The 22,542-nt window shown below is 35.5% G+C and overlaps 1 protein-coding gene across 1 annotated transcript; it reads left to right on the plus strand.

Annotated features, from left to right (window-relative positions):
• Positions 1–12,950: 12,950 nt before the first annotated feature.
• LOC113274323 (laccase-7-like) lies at positions 12,951–15,822 on the plus strand. Its single transcript, XM_026523742.1, has 5 exons — positions 12,951–13,084; positions 13,187–13,338; positions 13,645–14,018; positions 14,149–15,117; positions 15,468–15,822. Exons 1-5 carry the CDS (start codon positions 12,965–12,967, stop codon positions 15,596–15,598), a joined length of 1,746 nt encoding a protein of 581 aa, XP_026379527.1. The 5' UTR covers positions 12,951–12,964; the 3' UTR covers positions 15,599–15,822.
• The last annotated feature ends 6,720 nt before the right edge of the window (positions 15,823–22,542 follow it).

Raw genomic sequence — 22,542 nt, forward strand, 5'->3', positions numbered from 1 at the left:
CTTAATACTACAACTAGAGAAAAATTTCAGACTTATCTTCTTTTAAATTTACAACGGAGTTATAAGAAGAATTGTAGTGGAATTTAACCAGGAGCAGAGTATTCTCAGCTAAGTCACTCTATGACAAAAAAAAGGTATTATACATAACAGCTCAATATTTACTTTTATTTGAAAATGCCTCACATAATTTGCTTTTTCTTATGGCTTATTGCACATAATAGACTTCCAAGTAAGGGAATTGAGGTACCGGACACTTGTGTTTTCTGCAACAACATTGAGTCTAGTACTCATCTCCTTCTATATTGCACTTTTTCTATTGAAGTCTGGAACATTTTTCTTATTAGGCTGAGGTGGTTTTTTTTGTATACATATGGACATCATTCCATCCCTGCAAGCTTGGCATTTATCTCTGCATAATCCAGCAATTTTAGTTGTTTGGAATGTGTTGCCTGTAACCAACATCTGGAGCATTTGGAAGAAGAGAAATTGAAAAATCTTCTCTGACAGAAGATGTAATGCAATTGCAGTGGCCAATAGAGCTATTTATTGTCTCTTCACTTGGGCCCTGGCAATCAAAGTATTGGAGAGTGTTAACATGTCAGATTGGTGTAATATTTATTTCAGTCATGTGTAATCTTTTTGCTTGTTGGTAGTCTATTGCCAATATTTTTCTTTTTTCCTTTATATTTTGTTCAGAGTGGTATAATATTTATTCTGGCTTGATTGGGGTATACCCAAATTGATTGGAGTATACCTAATGAGACAAAAGCTAGGTCATTTTGAAGTAAAAGAAGCCACCCCTTAACCTTGTATTTCTAAATGGATAATATACCCTTGTTTAATTAACACTAAAAATTCTGATTAGGTTAATTAATTGAATTTAGATTAAAACTTATGAGTAAATTAAAACTTATGAATTTAAGTTATGAAACTTTGTTTTTGATTAAACTCATGTGGGAAGATTTTTGATGAAAAAAAAATATTTTTGAAAAAAGTTTTTGCAACGGAAATGAAAGCATACTACCCAAACACTTCTCCAAAGGGGATTGCAAAGCTGATGTATGAAATCATACTCAAAATTATAAAATAAATCAACGCTTTCAGTTCTGAAACCATGAAAAGTCGGCAAGGTCGACAATGAAGAAGATGACGACTGTACTTTGGCCGGCAAGGTCGTCGAAAGAAGAAGATGCCGACTATACTTCAGCCGGCAAGGTCGTCGAATGAAGAAGATGCCGACCTTTTTTTTGACACACATGAGACTGTTGTAAATGCTTCACTAGTCGGCATCTTATTGATTTCTTACCTTGTCGGCTAACTTATAGTCGGCAAGGTCGACAAAAAAATACCCTGCTGACTATAGGATTTTTGAAATACAAAGAAAGGTGTTACAAATGCATGATTAGTCGGCAAGGTACTAAATGCATAACCTGCCGACTAAACTATAGTCGGCGGTATAAGGATGAATACCTTGCCGACCCTGTAAATGCTAATTTCAGAGATGAAAAGTCGGCATGATATTCAACCTAGGAAGCTGTCGACTAGTATTAGTCGGCAAGGTCGACAAAAATTACACTGTCGATTTTTAGCAAAAATATTGAATTCATAAGGGATTTGAGATTGGGTATGGTTTTGTACCCAATCTCAAACCGCGTATGAATTTGTACTCGATTTGAGATTGGGTATAAAATCATACCCAATCTCAAATCCCGTAGCCACTTTTTTTGTTTTTGGTTTTGTTTTGATTTGGATTTTTGATTTTTTTTTAGTTTTGTTTTGATTTTCGGTTTCATCACAGATGAACCTCATAGGGTGAATTGGTTTTGAAAATATGGACAACTTGGTCTTTTAACACCTTTTAGACACCCTTTAGCACACTAATTTGGATAGAAATAAAATGGGTATTACTCCAATTAATCTGGGTATACACCAATCTCGCCAGGATACCCTTTTTTTTTCATCAATAAACTCTTCTTTAGCGAATAAGGAAAAAAAATGAAAAAAATAGCTGGCGTCGATAGACTTGAAACGGCACATGATCACTCCCTTGTGTGTGTATATACACTACACATAGGAGGCATATAGTACGCACCCCAAAGTTGTGGATTTACGTGGAGTACAAAGCTCTTTTTCTTTATTTCTTTCTTTGTTTTTTTTTGGAGTGCAAAGTTGTTTCACGCTTGTAGCAGTTGAAAATTTTGTTTCCAGCAATTTAGGTGTTAAATGAGCTATACCCTAGTAATACTTTAATGCATCAGTGTACACATTGTATCCGCCACTGGTCCAATCTCTTGAAGAATATATATATCCACCAGCAGCCAGCCACCAAACAACAAAAACAAAAGAAAATAAACTATTGATTTTCCGGGTGATTCTGCACCGATGAATACGATCCTCCATGTGATCAAGTCGTATGCGCAGGGTTCGTTCATAAATTGTCTTCAAATTTGATACTTAATTTTGACTATCTCTCCACCAGAATGATTCACATGCTAAGATTCTCCGCATACCAACCGGTGTTTAACGGCTGGTTTTACAAAGTTATATTTAAGGTGAATGAATATAAGAACAGAAAATGTGCTCAACGTATGCTGTGTCTTGGCTGCTAACTTCTTATTATTTTCAAAAGTAGAACTGACGTGGAATTAAGTGCAAATACTGAGTCGTCTGTATGTCCGTAGCTGGAGTGCTGGACTGGATCACTTGCATTTGCCTGTCAGAAATAATTAATAAGTCAGGACACATTATTCTAGTTGACAAAACACAAGCCAATAAGACAAGTTCCTGTTATTAATCTATATCTAGTCACTCATCAATTAGACAAGTGGAAAGTATAGGGAGACTCATTTTTCAGATTTTCTCCACCGTGAAATTCACGTACAGAAATCTTTACGCGCGCGCCCATATTTTGGGATAAAATTTTACGAAACGCATATTTTTTAAAATTCTAATTTCGTTTTTTATTTCTTCGTAACTACTCTCAGTTCTCAAAGAGGCGACAATATCGTCTTCCACTAATTTAGGTCAGGAACTCAAATGGAGAAATTGTTGAAGCACTAATGGAGATTTAGGGTTTCTATGGGAAGTCAAGAATCAGAAGGTGGGTATCTGAAAGTGAATTAGTGGGTGAGATTGATTGTTGCTTTCGAATCAAAGAGAAGTTGTTTCAAGGGTTTGAAGAGAAGAACAAGAAGGAAGATGATGTTGGTTCGTGAAATGAAGGAGAAGATGTTCATCAGGTGCTGGATTTGTGAGATTATGAGTTGGGTTTTGATTATAGAAGTGATTGATTGAGAACTGGTGGGTTTGATTCGATTTGAAGAAGGCAGGATCTGATGCAATTGAAGTTAGTGGCGATGCTTGAAGGGTTAAGAAGATTTCAGTATCAAGTAAAATCAAGAAGATACAGGGAAGAACAAGCCACTGTTGTAATGAGAAAACATGGAATAAGGTTATGTTGCTGTCACTATTTGATCGAGTCAGGTGAGATGAACTAAAGATCGGGGTTTGATAGAAGAAAAGAAAAGGGTATAGCAGTTACAGTTGCATTATGCTGAGATGGGTTTAAGCTTGAATCTGGAAGCAATACGGTTTTGGTGTGGATAGTATCATGATGTGTATGCTGGAATTACAAGGAATTGCTATTGGTGGTAGTTCTGGTGGTGTTGAACTGTTGCAGAAGTACATGAAGCAGGAGATGCAGTTAAAGGCGAGATAGTACTGTAAATGGTTGCAGTTAGATTTTATATGAGCTACAGAAGATGGCTGTAGAAGAGTGGCTTGACTATGCTGTGTAATGAGCTGCATGAACTAAACTGAAATGATGCGGGCGGAGGTTATCGAGCTGTGAACGATTAATTGCAGCTGAGTACAAGGAATGGTTGAAGCTTGAGATGTATTCCGAGATAGGGAAGATCATATAATGGAGTTGTAGCTTCTGTTGAAGCAACTGAGAAGAAGAGACAGTACAGGTTAGGAGCTCAGCTGGAACTGTGGAAATGTTGTCTACAAGGTTGCAGGGAAGTAAGAGCATATGATGTTGCAGCTTGGTTGTGTTGCTATGGATGTGGATTGATGAGCACTTATGGGTTTGTGTTCTCAATTTGGCAACTGCAATGGGTCTTTGGCGCTGTCTGGATCAGTCAGTCGCAAGGGTTACTGCTAGGAAGCTTGAATAGACGAGTTTTGAAATACTTGGTTGTAATTGAATTGGATATTGCAGCTTCTACGAACTGTGGTTGCAAGGAAATGGGAATGGGTGGTTGCAATAATATGCAGGAGTGTGAACAAGCTTTGAAATCGTTCAAGACTGGCGCAACGCCAATTATGGTAGCAGCAGATGTTGTTGCGCGAGGGCTTGACATACCAGAACTAACTACAGAACTGAAAGTCGAGAAAATGTCTGCATAATATGTTATGCAGTCGTGGAAATGGATGCATAACCTGTTTTGCATCTACAAAATTTGTTGCATAACTTGTTATGCAGTCCAGAAAACGGTTGCATAACACGTTATGCAGCAACTTTTTTGTCACTATAGAAACCAACAAAAATAAAGACTGCATAACTGGTCATGCACCTACAATAATATATGCATAACATGTTATGCAGTCTTGCAAATGGATGCATAACCTGTTATGCATCCGAAAATATGGCTGCATAATGCATTATGCATCGAGAAAATTATTGCACAATCTTTTATGCATCGAGAAAATAGATGCATAACCTGATATGCATCCGTAAATATGGATGCATACTGCATTATGCATCAATTTTTTTTATGTACGCATTAAAATCAACCAAAACAATGATTACATAATTTGTATAGATGCATAACTTTGTTATCCAAATGCATAATTTGTTATGCAATGGAGAAAATGGTTGCATAATTCATTATGCGTCTGCAGAATTTGTTATGCATCTCTTTTGGTGGTTGCATATTGGTTATGTATCAAATTTTCGAAAATTTTGCCTAAAATGATGATCACCTCCGACTTTTTCGTGAAAAAAAAATTTTGATATTCTTGTTTGTACTCGTTGCGTAGCTCTCTTAAAAAGATTTCCAACGATATAAAATTTGTAAAATTCCAAGGCGCGGATTTTTAGATATGTTATATCCAAGTTGTGTTGCCAATTATACCCCTGATGCATAACCCGTCATGCGGATGCATAATCCGTCATGCAGACATTTTTAATAATTTCATATAATTATGGGTGTCACGGAAATAATTATGGGTGTCACGGTACCTAAAATTAATTGTGGGCCTGACAATGAGAAAATTATTTTTTTTGGGCCTGCGCCTAAGTTTCCCATTAGAGAAACAGCAATGCTACACTCACCCGGATATAATCAAAATTTATAAAGGGGATACCAGTATTACTTGGGAGTGATACTAAACTATATAGGACAAATAAATGTTTACAGATCTTGAATGTCGGATCATTGAATTGGTATCAACCCCGCTAATAGTGGTACCCCTTTTATAAATCATGGATATAATCCCGTATTTTATCCTGAGTGAAAGAAGAAAAAGAAAAGGTGGGTTTTATTATGGAGATTTGCAGGGGTGCTTTAAAGATAAGGTCTACTCGGAATATATTGAGAGTATCTTTTTTACTCTCACTAGGAATATATTGCGGAATTTTATTCCGATATATCTAGAATTATTGTTAGAGAAATCATTAGTTGAAAATTTTTCATCTATGTATATTTAAAATGAGTGGTTACGTCTCCTAAATTTCTTAAAAACCCCTAATCTTCTTAAAAACCATCACGTGAACTCTAGGAAATCACAAGGAGCCCATTTAAAAGGTGAGTTGGGCCCACCTTATGAGTCACATAGGTTTTTGGGTACTCTACAAATCAGAGAATACACAAAGAGAAAAAAAATGAAGTAATTTGAAAAACCCCTAATTCGAATTATTTTTTTTTTGTTTTTTTCATCAATCAACATATTTCAATTCATTCAAATCAAAATAATGATTACATGATCGCTTACGAGTATATCAAAATACAAGATAATTATGCCCCTAATACAATTAAATTACAAGTATATCGGAAAGAGAAAGCGTCATAAACCGTAAAGATACCCAAATTTTGTTTATGCAGCCGGAAAGAATGATGGTAGTATCCGGAATCAATTCCGACCATTTAATCTGATTTTTTTTCTTCTTTGATAAGAGATGCTCCTAAAAGAAAGGAGTGCTTTGACAGTAATCTTGTATAACCAAACGAACCCGGATGCCCTAAATCTCTTAGATTAAATAAAAATTCAAAGCGATATCGTGTTGAATGATTGATGTTTTTGAATCGAGAATAGCAAGTCACGATCCAGCCATGAAGATTTGAAGAAATCGTCTGCAAAGCGAAGAGACAATCTCCCAAAATGACGAAGAAAAATCGCCCCAAATGGCGAAGAAATATGCCAAAAGACATAAAAACAATAAGAAACAAGTTTTATTTGATTAATTAATGACTAAGACTTTAAAAAAAAATAGGCTATTTGTTTGGAAATCTTTGAAAGGAGTTCTTCCAGTCAATGAAATTCTTCACAAACGCATCCACATTTCTGATTTTAGTTGTCCAAAATGCAAATTTAAATCTGAAGCAGAGACTCGAGCAATCATAGTTACTTTAATGTTGGCTTTAGAGAAGATACTTGACTGAATCACTATTGATAGTGACGGATTAGCTATTTTGGAGCAAAATAATAAGAAGACCTTCATGGGAGATCAAATAACCCATTGTCTTCTACAGGATAAAAAAAACTTGGATCCCAAGTTTAAGTTTATATCCTTTGTATTTGTTAATGCAAACGGAGTTGCTCAATATCTAGCTCAATGGGCTAAAACTAATGTTAGTCATATGGCTTGGTTTGTACCCCTATCTGGCTCCTGCCTTCTCTATGTAAGGACCATAGGGCTGGACATATGTAATTCTTTGTTTATTGTTATAAAAAAAATTGAAGAGCCACACAAATACTCAGAATCGGTTTAAATGTCATTTTTTGGGTTTGGTTCGTGAGAAAAAAAGAAGAAACATGCCCGCAGTCGGCATAGATAAATGATGGCAATAATATCGATTCTAGAGAATCAGCTTGTATTCATAAGTTATCAATACCAACACCCGGTATCCCCAATTTACCAGAGACAGTCAGCATAGTCTAAATGATGAAGACAATGCGGATTGTTGGTTGTGTAGTCGGCATGGAGTAAATATTCGCCAACTATGTCGATTATCTCTTGATATTGGGAAGAAACTTCGGATGTGTGTCCGTATAGAGGCGTAAATAAGTTCTATCCCAATTGTTGACAGTTGGCATTGGTCAATTTTTTTGAGCATGCCGACTGTAACCAACGGATAGTCGACAAGGTGTATTTCACACCTGAGAATTGATACCACTGTTGGCATCGCATTCATAATGCATACAATACCAACTCTCAATGTCGGCATTGAACTCATCATACATACATGTTGTCTTTTATTGGACTTAGCTTGTTTTTCAGATTTTTTTTTGGCTTCTGAAGAAGAAAAGGATCCATCCCCACTTAACCATGAGCATCCCCTAATTTTCATTTGCATTCTTAGATTCGTTAGATTTTAGGTTTTCTCTAAATTTAATAAGATAAAGAGTAATACAGTACTTTCATCACTAAAACTTCCCTTTATGACAAAAATCCATCTCCACTTAACCATGAGTATTCCCTAGTTTGTGGGTATCTCCCGAATGTGGATTCTTAAAATCTCATTTTTGGAAGAAGGCTGATTAAAAAAAAGAAAGTTCTAAAGAGACCAAGATTTTTGGACACACCAAAAATTAAAACTCACACTTTAATTGAATGGTCCTGCCCATCCATCAAGGCTAACATGGATCCAATATTGTATATGTTGGTTTCAGCTTTGTCAAAAATCCTTGTTCCATAAATTAATGTTTTCAAAAAATAATTTCGATGATTTTGAATATTGAAGGGGTTTTTTTCCGGAAAAGAGGCGAAACTCAATCAATATGTTGATAACATGAAGTATTACATAAAATTTTCGAGTTCATCCTACATTCATTAATTCTATAATATCTCCACCAGTTCTTGAATAATCGTATCCTTTCAAACACCAGAACCATTTCCAAATTCCAAGAGGTCCAAGCCTCATCTAAGGACCAAATTGATATTGCCACAAAACCAATCTGTGTGACTGCATAAAGCAGTAACTTGGTAAAAACCAACCCAATATTTTCGAGTTCGTGTATAGTTAAGTAACATGAGATATTTTCAGGGTAAAAATATCTACATAAATCCAGGTAACAATAACAATTCCTAATGTAGCATAGGTCAACTGAATCGGTCTTTAGTTGTTTGGATTGGTCAAATCGGACTGTATCGACTTGAGAGTCTTGGTAACAATGGTTTCATTTGATGAAGATGTTGATGATCTTGATCTTGTTGACGTCTTTATTTTATTAAGTAGAGTTGATGATAATGTTCTTGTTGCTACTGTTGCATTTTTCCAAAGAAAAACATGTTTTTGCCTAGTGGGTATTTAGCCATATAGACGAAAAGGCCAGAGATCAGGAAAAAAAGTTAGATCTAGTATACTATAGACAAAACAGATATTAATACTAAGAAAAAAAAAACGAAAAGTGGCTGGCAGCAAAAGATACAACATTAGGCCTAAAACAGATAAATAAGAAAGTATAAAGATAGCCGAGATCAGATATGGAAATCGATCTATTCACAGTTGCCGGAGTTGATATCGTTGCTCGATTTGGATGAAACTCATAACTAGAATTGAAAATATGACTTGATCCCTTTTCATCAAAGATGAAGAAAAACAATTTGCACAGCACAACCCAATAAACACTAAACCAAACTTCAAAAAACAAAGAAACTGACCTATTTAACGAAAAATAAATAATAATAAAACTAAACTAAAACTAGAAAAGAAATACTGGAATAAATGATACTAGGTGAAAAGGAATTTGGGAGTTATTAGTTCTGCTCAGATCTAACAACTAATAATTTAAAGGAGCTAATATGAGCAAAAAGGCGCTCAAAATATTAAGGTTTCCATGCCTATTTCTAGTAAAGAAGGAAAGCGTTTTTAGGACATTAAAGGTCTGAAACTTCGTTTTTCTAATAAGTTGTCCTTCTAGATTATAGAAGATAATTGTTTACTTGAATACCTTGTGTTGTGGATTATTTCCACCCTGAGTGTTGCAGTTTTTTTAATTAGATGGCAGCAGTATATTAGAAAGAAACAGTATATAGTACTAAAGGCAATTGCTATGGCAATGTACAAAACAAATTTTTTGTTGACCCAGGTGGATGGTCAAACGCGAATGTGCACTATGGAAAAGAAGTGTGCATTTGAACGACAAGTGCCCGGACGAAGTGTAGCCACTGGCGTTTGAAGGACAAACGCTTGCATGCGTAGGTAAAACGCTGGCGATTGAACCAAGATTGCCAACGACTACTTTTAAACGGTCACCGGAACGGCTAGTTTCTACCTCCATAAATACAGCTCGTATTTGATCTCTCAAATTCACAACAATCTTTTATCTGATCAACCTTTTGTTAATTTCAGTTGCTTTCGATTTTCAACCATGAATCCTGATTTTGGTTCTTCTGAGGAAGATATAGAGATGGATGAAATGTTGTATGAAGAAGATGAAGAAATTTGTATGGAGTTTTTGCGTCAAATGGATGAATATGTAATTCAAGATAGAAGGAGGAGAAATTTTATGTTGCAATTACAAACTGGGATCATACCAAAGCCTTTACAGCCATATGAAGTTACGACTAGAATATGGACATAGCGAGACCGACATTTTTACCACGAAAAGGTGATTCATGATTATTTTAATCATGATTGTGTCTGTTCCGATGAGGATTTTCGGCGACGATTCCGCATGGGCCACAACTGACGCAAAGGATTATTGTCGAGCTTTGTTAGGTATAACCTTTATTTAATTATCAGTATGATGCACGACATGTACGAGGCTTTAGTCCCTAAAAAAAGGTCACCGCAGCCTTCCGTATACTATGTTGCGGGGTACCAGCGAATTCCACGGATGATTACATCTGTATTGGGGAAACAACCGCCTTTAGGTATCTCAAATTGTTTTGCGAAACAATAGTCGAGCATTTTGGTCCAACCTTTTTAAGAAATCCTACTCATGAAGATGTTCAAGGAATAATCGCAGAAAACACCGCGAGGGATTTTCCAGGAATGCTAGTTAGTCTTGGCGGCATGCACTAGACGTGGCATGGGTGTCCAGTTGAATGGGCAGGCCAATATATAAGGGTCATTATCCAAAACCAACTGTAATTTTGGAAGCTTCAACTACTTATGATTGCTGGTTTTGGCATGCTTTTTTTTGGACTCATGGGTTCAAATAATGATCTCAATGTTTTGTATAAGCCACCATTGTTTGAAGATTTTAAGCATGGGATCGCGCCGCTCTGTAATTTCACCATCAACGGTCATCACTACACTCATGGTTATTATCTAGCAAACAGAATCTATCCAGAATGGTCAACTATGGTTCAAGCTTATAGTCAGATAGGTTTTGGACCGACGTCTTCGAGGGAAATGAAGTACTTTAACACCCAACAAATGAAATGCAGAAAGGATGTTGAACGTGCTTTTGGCATACTGAAAAGGAAGTTCGCCATCATAGCTAGGCCGGCACGCTTTTTTGAGCTTCAAAAAATGAACAAAATTATGCTGACTTGTATCATTCTGCATAGCATGGTCATTGAAAAAACCAGATGTGACCCAACCTGGACTAGTTTTCCAGATGAAGATTTGAGGTCGATTCTTGTGGTGCAGCATGGGCGTCCGTCAAGAGAATATAGACTTGCCACTGACATAATCCAAAATCGGGGAATGTATGGACAACTAAGAGAACATCTAACTAAGCACCTTTTGGTTTTAAAAGGAACAACAAACGATGCGCGGGGGCGACGCAGAGGCAGATAGATGTTATTTTTCAATTTAGTGTTGTTTATTTTAATTAATGTGTTATTTAATTTAAAGTTGTTTGTTTTTAACTAAACGATTACACTTCAAATTAAAATTAAAGAAATTATATTAAAAGTAATTTTAATTAAACGATTATGTTTAAATTAAACTTAACTACTAAACAAGAATTAAAATAAGTTATCAAGACTATATTCATCTTCGTTTTCTTCCGAGGCATCATCTTCTTTTTCTTCCACATTCTCATACTGGCCAGTTTGTTGAGGGGATTGTTGTTCCGCCATATCCATTTTCTTAGTCCATACATCAAGTTTTCGTGCATTCATTGTTGAAGTGTTCAAGGAGAGTAGCTTGTTTAGCTTACAATCCCTGTAGTATTGTTCTCGCGAAAGACGACTTTTTCGTTGTTACTTTATAGCAACGCCACGGTCTCTGGCTCTATCTACTTCTATATTCAACTCGAATTCCTTGTACTCAACATAGTTGAACTCGTTTGAACCTCCTTCTAATAATGCTCGTTGGGCTGCGTTTCTCGCTGCTTTTCCAGCTTTCTGACCCCCTCCTCTTCTTCTCTTGATTTTGGTGTTAACGTCTAGATTATAATTGTGTTGTTCCTGACTACTTGGAGACCCGGTATATGGAGATCCAGTTTCTTCAGGTGAGGAAGCAAGCCCACCATTCTGAAAATCCTGCGAGATTGGACCATGTGGTGATCTTGCGGACACTTGATTACCTTCCAGAAGTATGGATTAAATTTGTTAATCACCCTCAAAATGGTGGAACAAGTTTCATGTTGGATACTCTCTTTGTGGGATCTTTGCTACTCTTCCTGACATCTTCGTTCCACTTCTGGTTCACCTTCACCACTTTTTTGTTGCGCCACATTTGAATGATCAAAGCTACATATTCACTAACGAATGTTGAAATTGTGTGAAAACGATGAGACAACCCTTCAGCATCACGTCTATTGATGTTACCGGTTTCTTCACAAAAATTTTGTAAAATCTTTTCATAAAAAGTTTTTTTTTTCTTGATGAATACCATTGATTTGATCTAATGTATATAACACATAATTCCTAAAAATTGACTCGTCTTCATCCATCACATACTTGACACCATGAATTCTTGTGTTTCTTGGTTGTGACTGTGGTGTATCTTGTTGTGTTTGTTGATGTGTTTTTTGTTGTGATCGTTGTTGCGATCGGTGCGATGAGGATGTCACATTTATTAGAAATGAAATTTATAGAGATTTTTTCTGGTAGATTGAGTTGATATGAATAGTTGTTTTTGAAATAAAGGAAAAGTGAGTATTGAGATGGTATGAAATTGTGAAATTTTGATATAGAGATGAAGAAGGTGTGAGTTTTAAGTTTGGAGATGAGGTGAATTTATAGGGAAATAAAAGAAATAACAGTCGTTGGATGACGAGATCGGAAAGTAGTTGTTGGCAGTTTTGGGTAAAACATGGGAGGGTTCACCACAGACGCTGGCGTGTGAAGGAAAAACGGGCGATTTTGGGACACACGCCAGCGTTTGTGGTTCAAACGCCAGCATGTTTGCTACAACCGCCCGGGTTTCCATCAAACGCGCGTTGTTGATTTGCCCATTCATTTTTCATGTTTGTTGAGTTCATAGTGGGAACAAAATAAACAAATTTCATGTTTGTTGAATCCGTAGGAACTGCTCTGCAAGAAGCCAGCTTAGAAGATAAGCTGAGCACAAGTGAAAACAAGAAAACTAGAAATCAAAGTACGAGCTAATGATAAGAATATTGTGTCCCGGCTAAAAACAGCTTGAGAGAAATTGAGGTTATGTACCATAGTATTATGAATTAGATTCTCCCCCACTTTATTTAAATAATAAGCTCATAATTGGCATCACCATGGCTGTTATGGTTTGAACTCCTCCATTCAATATTTGCATATACATATATATAACTTATTTACAATGCAGCTATCCATTCTTCTTCTTCTTTCTTCTTCTTCAGCATGGGAAACCGTCTCTTGTTATTTGCTTACACTCTTGTTATTTCTTTATCTGCTGCTACTGCTTCTTCTTCGTGGAAGGTTTCTGCATCATATTCTAATGTCGTGGAGCACACTTTCCATGTAGATTCCTCAACTTCAGTAGTACTGATAATCTCATTTTTCCTTTATTGCAATTTTTATTAGTTGCTGCTAATTTATTGTTGAAGAAATTTAAAATTTCAGGTGGGTAACTTGAGTGTCCGCCGAATGTGCCAAGAACAAACTATAATGGCAGTAAATGGTAGCCTCCCAGGCCCAACACTACAGGTTACTGAAGGAGATACACTCGTCATTCATGTTGTTAATAAATCTCCCTACAATGTCAGCATTCACTGGTGAGTTAATCCGATTACTGATGAACTCGATCATCAAACTTTTCTGAAACTAAAACTCAATTATTTACTTAACCAATAATTTAACTCTGCAAGTAGAAACAAACAGATTTTTTTACGTTTTCTTTTAGGAAATACAGAAGACATTTGTATATATAATTAACCAATAATTTAATTATGATACAAATACATTTGCAACTATGATTGATGCCACGTCATTTCCACAACAATTTTGAATTTATACATCTAGCTGTCTTTTCCAGACGTAAGAGGTAGATTTTGAATACAGTGTTTATGTTCTTGGTTCAGGCATGGAGTATTTCAACTACTTACTGCGTGGGCAGATGGACCAGGTTATGCGACCCAATGTCCAATACAACCAGGCAACAAGTATACCTACAAATTTAAAGTCGCTAAACAAGAAGGAACCTTATGGTGGCATGCACATACATCTTTTATGCGAGCGACTGTGTACGGTGCTCTCATAATTCGTCCAAGGGCTGGTCGGAGCTACCCATTCCCTACACCATATAAAGAAGTCCCAATCATGTTAGGGGAGTGGTGGAATGCTAACGTGATGGACGTGGAGCGGATAGGTATGGCAATTGGCGGCGTCCCAAATGTCTCGGATGCTTATTCAATAAATGGACGTCTTGGTGATCTGTCCCCGTGTTCAAAAAAGCGTAAGTAAGCGTAAAATTACACTTTTGATTACACCACATTAGTTCACTAATTTACTTTGGCTGACTTCGTCGAGTTCACTACTTAGTTGAATCAAATCATATTGTTTATTTGGTAATGGCAATCCAACAGATACATATAAGTTGAATGTGGTGAAAGGAAAGACTTATCTGCTTCGGCTCATCAACGCTGCCCTGAATAATCAATTTTTCTTCAAAATAGCTGATCACAAATTCACGGTAGTCGCAATAGATGCCAGTTACACTGAACCTTATCACACGGATGTAGTCGTCTTGGGTCCAGGCCAAACAACCGATGTCCTCTTAAAGACTGATCAACCAATTGGGGATTACTATATGGCAGCTCATCCCTATGTTAGCGCCATGTTACCTGCCCCATTCTCACCAATTGCCACCACTGGGATACTCCGGTACAGAGGTGGCACCACTTCAATTTCATCTGCCTCTACACCCAAAATGCCAATCCTACCAGCTTTCAACGACACCCCAACAGCTCACAGATTCCACACCAATTTGACCGGTTTAAAGAATGGCCCCTTTTTTGTCAAGGTTCCGCGTAATGTAGATGTGAAAATGTTGATCACCGTCGGGGTGGGGATTAGCACTTGTCAGACGCTAAATGCTTGCATTGCTAACCCATTTGGACCTAACATTCTGTTCTCAGCGAGTATGAACAACCAGTCGTTCCAATTGCCTAGCAGTTTATCGTTGTTGGAAGCATTTGTTACGGGTGCAAAAGGAGTTTACACAGAAGATTTCCCCGATCAACCACCACTGAAATTCAATTATGCTACCGACAACAATCAATCGTTATGGATGACCCTGAAGAACACAAAAGTTAAGAGGTTGAAGTTTAACTCCAAGGTCGAGATTGTTTTCCAGAATACGAATATCCTCAGTATTGAGAGTCATGTTATGCATATTCATGGCTTCAATTTCCATGTTTTGGCACAAGGGTTTGGGACATATAATCAAAAGAGAGACAAGAAGAACTTCAACTATGTTAACCCACAAGAAAGGAACACGGTTGCTGTTCCAACCGGAGGATGGGCTGTCATCAGATTTCGGGCCAACAATCCAGGTAAATGCCTAAAATACCCTTGACATAAACAGTTTTATGATCTTTATAGCGTCGTTTAGATTATCACATTGTCTAGTGCAATGGAGATTCGTACTCCCCTTTTGCCTTATGATAAGTAAGAGAGGGGGGGATTCAATTTCCTTCCTCCCTTGGAACACAACAAAGTATACAGCTATTTATAATACACAACTTAGCCCAAGCCTATCCAAGAAAACAAAAATATTATGTCGATATGGATTCTAAGAACCGAGTAATTTCTCCTTCTTGAGTAGGAAAAGTAGGAAAATCCTGTATAATGTGGATAAATCATGTCTAATATACTTATTTTTTTGTTATGTTATATTGTCCAGGTGTATGGTTAATGCATTGTCATATGGATCTCCACATGCCGATGGGTCTAGCAACTGCATTCTTAGTTGAGGACGGACCATACCCATGGATGAAGCTTCCTCCACCGCCAAAAGATCTTCCTCGTTGTTAATCATATTCTTGTTTTGTTTTGTTTTTTTACGATGTATATTAGTCTCTATTTTTTTTGTGTCAGCAAAAGGAGAAAGTTATATCAAGGATTTGGGAGTGTAATATAGTATAGAGTGTTATTCGTTTTTTTGAAGCATAAAAATGCCTAAATGAAGTAAAAGAATAAGAAAATAGAAGGAAAAAGAATTTGTATTTATCTTGTTAATCAAGTAACTTATTTTTTTATAAGTTGGAAAAAAATTAAAAGTAAGATTGAGATTTGAACGCTCAGTCCGTTTCAAAAAAAAATAGGCTGGTTTTTCTTCTTTAGATATGTCACAAAAGTAAGCTTTTTTTCTTTTTTTTTGGTATGTCACAAAAATAAGCTAGTTTCCTTTACTGGAAAGTCAAATATTGTAACTTTACTATCTACTTTACCCACACAAGGACCATATCTCTCTTTTAATAAATTTGTGGTCTATTTCTCTTTCTCTCTTTTTTGATTTTCTCTTTTCAATATCAATGAGCCACTTTTTTTTTAAGAATAAATTAAAAAAGAAAACATGAAAAAAGAGTTCAAATGATTAGTTTTAGAGCGTAACTCGGTTGAACCCATCAAGCGTTTGTATGTCAAGTTTGGTTGTCATATCTTAGTGAATCAAAACTCATCTAAGAGTCGTTTGATTATGTGTCCGATCACAAGTAATCCATATTAAGGTATAACCGATCCTAGTGATTGGTAGAACCGATTGAACTCATGATTGTGACTTGATACTTGATCAATCACATAGTTGTCTTGGAATACAGATGAACCAATTCTAAACTTATTTGGAAGTGTGGTATAATCGATTCCAAGATTGTAAATATGAAAGAGGATTTACAAAGAAAAGATGTCAACATACTTTGAACACGAACAATAACTCTTATCTTTTTTTGTTCAAAGTTATTCCTTAATTACTCAAGGAGATCCTGGTCCGAAATAAATTAAGAATCTTTTAGTTAAGGTTGTTAGTTTTATATGTTTTAATTACCAGCAATCAAATGCATATCCCTAGAGAATAAAAATTAGTAATGTGCATTTACTAATTGGAGATTTTCTATTGAGAAATTTCGGAAAATATTGAACAAAGCATTTCCAGGAATTATGAAAACTGATTTGGGCATTTATTGCATATCTTGAGAATATCCGGTTTTGGAAATTCCTTGGTGTCCAAACATCCTTGGTCTATAAATACCTAAGTTTGCATTCCCAACAAACTATCCTAAGAGCCATGCAAACTTCATCTTTTTGTTATTTCTGGTGGAGCCGTCTATGCGGAGAAGAAAGTATCTTAATCATGCGAAATCTCTAACGATCGCTCGTTTAAAGACTTTTGTGGGATCAAGAAGTTCTACGAGTATCGTTGGTGGGAAACTAGATAATCGCAGTTTATTAGTTTTCGATTGATTTGATTGACTAACGGTTGTTGAACTTTGATTGCACCTAGTTTGTTTATTCTTGAGAATCTTCTCTTTTGATATAAGATTCACTCAAACTATATCGAAGTGTCGACGGGATCTTTAGAACTGTTTGTAGATCTAAAGACATCTTGTGATAATCCATTGTTAACAGACTCCGTTCTGTGCGTGATTGATCACAAGAGATTCAAGTGGTGTTGTGCATGTTTAATTGAAGATTAAAGAAGAATTGAAGACGAAGAATATTTTTGCTTGGTTTCTCATATCTTTGTGTAGCACAAACCTTGATCGTCTGGGATCCAACTAGAATCGGATTTATTCGATTGATTAGTTGCGTGAGATCGATCACACCTAATAGTTCTCTTGAGTTCTATTTGGATTTTTACAAATATGAATCTTATTACTTAGGTAATTGAGATTGGATTGATCAAACCAGGCAAAGGAGTTTATTAGTTTAAACGGAAGAGCCTTTGCATATGACTTGAGATATCTTTATCTGGAAAGAATCAATAGAGTTGTTACCAAACAGATTTATTGTTCCTTTACTGTTTGGAATACGATCCAAATGAATTGTTCCAGTGCGTGCACTCATTGAATTTCAGAAGTGCAGGGATACTGAAGAAACTAAGTGAACTAGGTTTACTTGCTTGCTCTCAACTGTACGAAGTTGGTTTAGATTTTGTATAGCGGCTTAATTCTGAGAGTATTAAAATTCTGGACTTGGTCCCTGGCTTGTTCTACATTTGTGGTTTCCTCGTTAACAAAATCTTGTTGTGTCTTTTACTTTTCTATTTCCGTAATTTGTTTATTATAATCAAAAGTAAATACACAAACGTTAACTCTGTATTACTTGATAGTGATCCTATAGAGTTTGGTTAAGTCTGAACTTATTATCAAGTAATCACACTTTGATTGTTGTATTGTCTGTATCTCGTATCCCTAGACAATCACACAAAGTGTGAATACCGATTTTATGAATTGTCTCGACTTTGTCCATAGAAAATCACTTTCGGTAAGAGGACTTATAGGTGGATATTTAAAGATTCTGGTGTATTTGAGTACCCTCGTCTTTTCAATTAGTTTTTTAATTTCTTGTGCAAAACCAAACAAGAATTTTTTTTTTCTTTTGAAACTTAGGGAGTATGATTTATATTTGTGTTTGGCTAATGAATGAAAAAAGGGTACCGTCCTTTGATTTTTACCATTTTGATCAATAATTTGTTTTTTATTATCACGGCCAAAAATTAGTTTAAGGATAAATTGTGAAAAACAAAAATTTATGAAGTCCAAAAGACCTTTTTCCAAAACGAAACTTTTTTCCCCTCCTAAAATTTTCTTCTGCTCATATCGAATCATTTAGGCTAAGCATTTCGCTTCGCTATAACTTAATAGACTCTAAGCAAAATGAGCATGAGGTGCACCTCACCATGGGTGAGGGACATCATATAGCTTAATCACACGGAAACTGAATAATGCCAAACGGAAACTCAGTTTTTGTGTGAGTGAAAGCATTGACCTTGACCCAAACGGATAATCAATTCATGTTTCCAGAGTATAAACTCTCAAGAGAAGCGCGGGTTTGGTACTTCTTATTCTTCACTCACTCTTCTATTTCTCTCCCAACCCTTACATACTTTTGTTACCCACTTTTGATTTTGATAGTGATTTAGCTTGATTCGTTATTTTGAAATTAAAAGGGTTTGTTCCACACTTATATGTGGCTCTATTGCATTCTTCAATTTCGAATTCCACCTACAAAATCATCAATGGTAAGTCATTCTAATGTTAGTTTTTGGAGTTAAATTTTATTTTGGTAATTATGAAATTTTGTTAAGTTGATTAGGTATATTGTATATAAGTCATATACAACATTAGGACACACATGTAGTTTAAAATCTATGATTATTACTTGTTTTATGATGTATCTTTTGATAAATGTCAAATAAAATGTTTATAAACTATCATTACATTGATATTTAATGTTCATTAACTTATATTTCATGTATGGTATAGAGAAATTGAAACTATAATTGTTATTTGCAAAGGTACAATATGAGTCTAATTTGTGCTTATGTGAGACTTACATACGAAATCTATTTGGATACTTTAAGTGATGAAGAAGAAAAATCTCTGCTAATGTTTACACGAATGTGTTTGAAAGAACGTCTGCGTATTATTCAGTAATCGGTGCCTAAGGAAGTGCATACACGGAATGTACTTACCCGAGATCAAGTGTGGTATGATGCAAAAATGATGAATGATTATTTCACATATGGAACTGGTTATACTTCAGAAAATTCAAACAACGTCTAGGCATGAAGGAAAATTTAATCGAGAAATTGTTAGGAAAATTACTTGAAGTGGATGAAGAATGGCATCAACATTCGGATGCAACTGATGTTATAAGCATTATCCACAGATGAAATTAGTTGTCATGATGAATCATTTATGCAAAAGTACAGTTATTGACAGTGCCGATGACTACACTAGTGGGGGTACCGCAACAACATACTATCATCTATAAAAAAAAATGCCACATAATTTACATTACTTTTGGAGAAAGATACTTTCGCCAACCATCTTCAGAGGTTGCTAGGTGAGAAAGTCAAATGAGGATTTCCTGGAATGCTATGTAATATTGATTGTATGCAGTGGTGATAGAAGAATTGTCTGATATATTGGCAAGGAACTTATCGTGGTAAAGAGAAACACAGTTCTATGGTGTTAGAGGCTGTGGAATCATATGATTAATGGTTTTGGTATTATTTTTTTGGAGTGCCTGGATCAAATAACAATATGATGTATTGGCACACTCACCTTTTTTTTGATAGCATGCTCAATGGTATATCACCTCCATGCGATTATGTCATCAACGATCACCAAGACAAGATGGTTATTTATTATCCGAAGGTATCTAACCAAAGTTGACTACAATTGTACAAGCTTTTAGTCAGACATTGGGTGTTATATACATGGTAAGATTCAACAAGTATCAAATGGCTAAAAGAAAGGATTCTAGCGTGCTTTTGGAGTGCTTTAAGGGAAACTTAAAATTATCGGATCACCATGTAAGCATCAACAATAATATGACTTAAACCTAATAATAAATGTTGTCTGAATTTATTATTGAGCATAAACATCGGGATGGGGATTAGGTGCAGTTATTCCTGTTCCGACTCCAGATGATCGTCGTGTTTTTATGCCAAGGCTAAAAAAAACCTTGAAATGTACCTCTAACTAAGAAATGATCTTGTTGCACATATTATCCTGCATCCTCATAGAAGAGTTCAAGCACAACCGGGAGTCCAATTACAAAAATTAGACTTGTCCAGTTTTGATGGTTCAGATGTGGAAAACGTGGTACCAGCATCATCAGATGAAGAATATGATGATACATACTTAGATGAAGAAGTTGTTCCTGGTCAAAATGAATATGGTGCATTTGATTATTATGTTGAATACAATGATCAAATTCCAGATGATTATGAGTATGCAGGTGAACATGTTTATGAAGATTGATATGTAAAGGAAGAATTTGCAAATGATGATGAATATGAATATGGGGATAAGGATGGAGGTGAGGATGAGGGTGCATAGGTAGATGAATGATAGTCTTCAATATGGTTGTTGCACTTTAAAGCCCGTGCATTGCTACAGCTAAAAGTTTGAATGGGTTTTAGTTCCTTTTCAGTTTCTTTAGCTTTAAAAGGGAATGTGTTTTGATTTAATAGACATATCGCTTACAAATATGATATGTCTGTTGCTTATTTCAGTCTAATTATACAGTAGTTGCAGTCATATGGTCACTTCTATCAGTCACGTATATCTATCCACCTACCTAGATGATAATTGAAACTCAATACTCAATTCTCCTTTATTCTAGCCCCACAAAAAGCTGATATGGATAGTTGTGGCGTGAGTATTATAAAATATATCTCTCTCATTAATTATAGAATAGACTCACACAATTAACATGTTATTGCAGTTGCTTTTAAATTGGGTTTTCTACATGTTATTCTCCTAATTCATTAATTACCTTTGCAGTTACATTTTTGCAGTGAAGAAATCGTGATATCTATTGTAAAAGTTTTCTTTTCTGTTTTAGTATCGAAAATGCTACTTGATCAGCTAAATGACAGCGGAGTAACAACCAGTCTGAGGTGGCAACCAATATGGAGGAAAGATGTGATTTTCTCTTTTAACCACGTCATTAAAATAAACTTAATCGATATTGTTTCAGTTAACCTAACCACATCGCTGCGATGTATTTCTTCAATCTCTCTTTTTGCATCAGAGAAATGTTGAATTATGTCATTGATTGAATAATTCTACATCACCAATATCTTATGTCTAACCGACCTATCGATAATTTCCGTTCACGTTAAAATTGAAAGGTGAATTTAGATATTTGGATGCCAATCAAATTTCCTGAACATAAACACAATTAAAATAATATACAAGCAAATGCTCAATAAGTTTAATTATATTAAAATATTAACTAACAGATCGAACATTTCACAATTAACTGCTCATTGATCACAAAACCCAATGATAACCAAACCAGAATGTGTAGCTTGCACCAAAGTACCTGAACAAACCAGATGGGACTCTGGGATGAGAAGTTCATCTTCTGCGTAATCTATGACTTTCGAAATCACAGAAACATAAGGTGAACAGACTGTAATATTTTAAGGGAGGTTGTAAGCCTCAATAAATGCAATAGCAGGAGTGGGTTCGAAACTTGAATAGTAGAAGTCGTGGGAAAAAAAGAAATTGAAAAGATTAAAACTTGAAGATCTAGAAAATTGCATGTAAAGGTTTTGAAGGTGATTAAAAGATTGGGATAATGAAAGTAAAACCCAAGAGGTATAAAATTTTCTAGTATACCAAGTAAAATGTAGAAGAAAAATAAAGGGTAATAGCTAGTAAAATATTGAATAACCCTCACATCTCTGCATGCATTAAAGACACGCGTAGTGGTAGCGCACTACCACATGTCAATAAAGTACACCACTTAAAGTGGGTAAACTAAATTATTTAAGTTACCAAACTTTTGTTATTCCAAGGAGTTGAAGAACACTCCTGAAAAGAAGTGGGTACCAAGTACACCATCCATTTTTCATTCGGAACCTGTATGGATAAAACCTAATACAATTGCAGGTAGACCAACTTAATGATCCTTGAACAATATGTATATAAAGTATATATGTCTTTCTTTTCACAATCAGAAATTCAAGACAATAAAATCTGTAAATCTGATTGTATATTAGAGTACTTGGACGATCTCAAAAAATTGATATCCAAGATCATTCTAGTCGTATCCAAATAATCTAATTCATATTCTCCCAAGTATGTAACTTGTTATCTATCTTTCAAGATACGAATTCTGTAAAAACCAGTCCATAATTGATCACAACTAAGATGGAATTATCTTCTAGATTTGATTACGTACTACTTGTGTTATTCCAATTATAATAATAAAACAATACAATGCGAAAAGGATAAAAA

The sequence above is a fragment of the Papaver somniferum genome, chromosome 4 (assembly GCF_003573695.1).
Source record: "Papaver somniferum cultivar HN1 chromosome 4, ASM357369v1, whole genome shotgun sequence".
Lineage (NCBI taxonomy): Eukaryota > Viridiplantae > Streptophyta > Magnoliopsida > Ranunculales > Papaveraceae > Papaver > Papaver somniferum.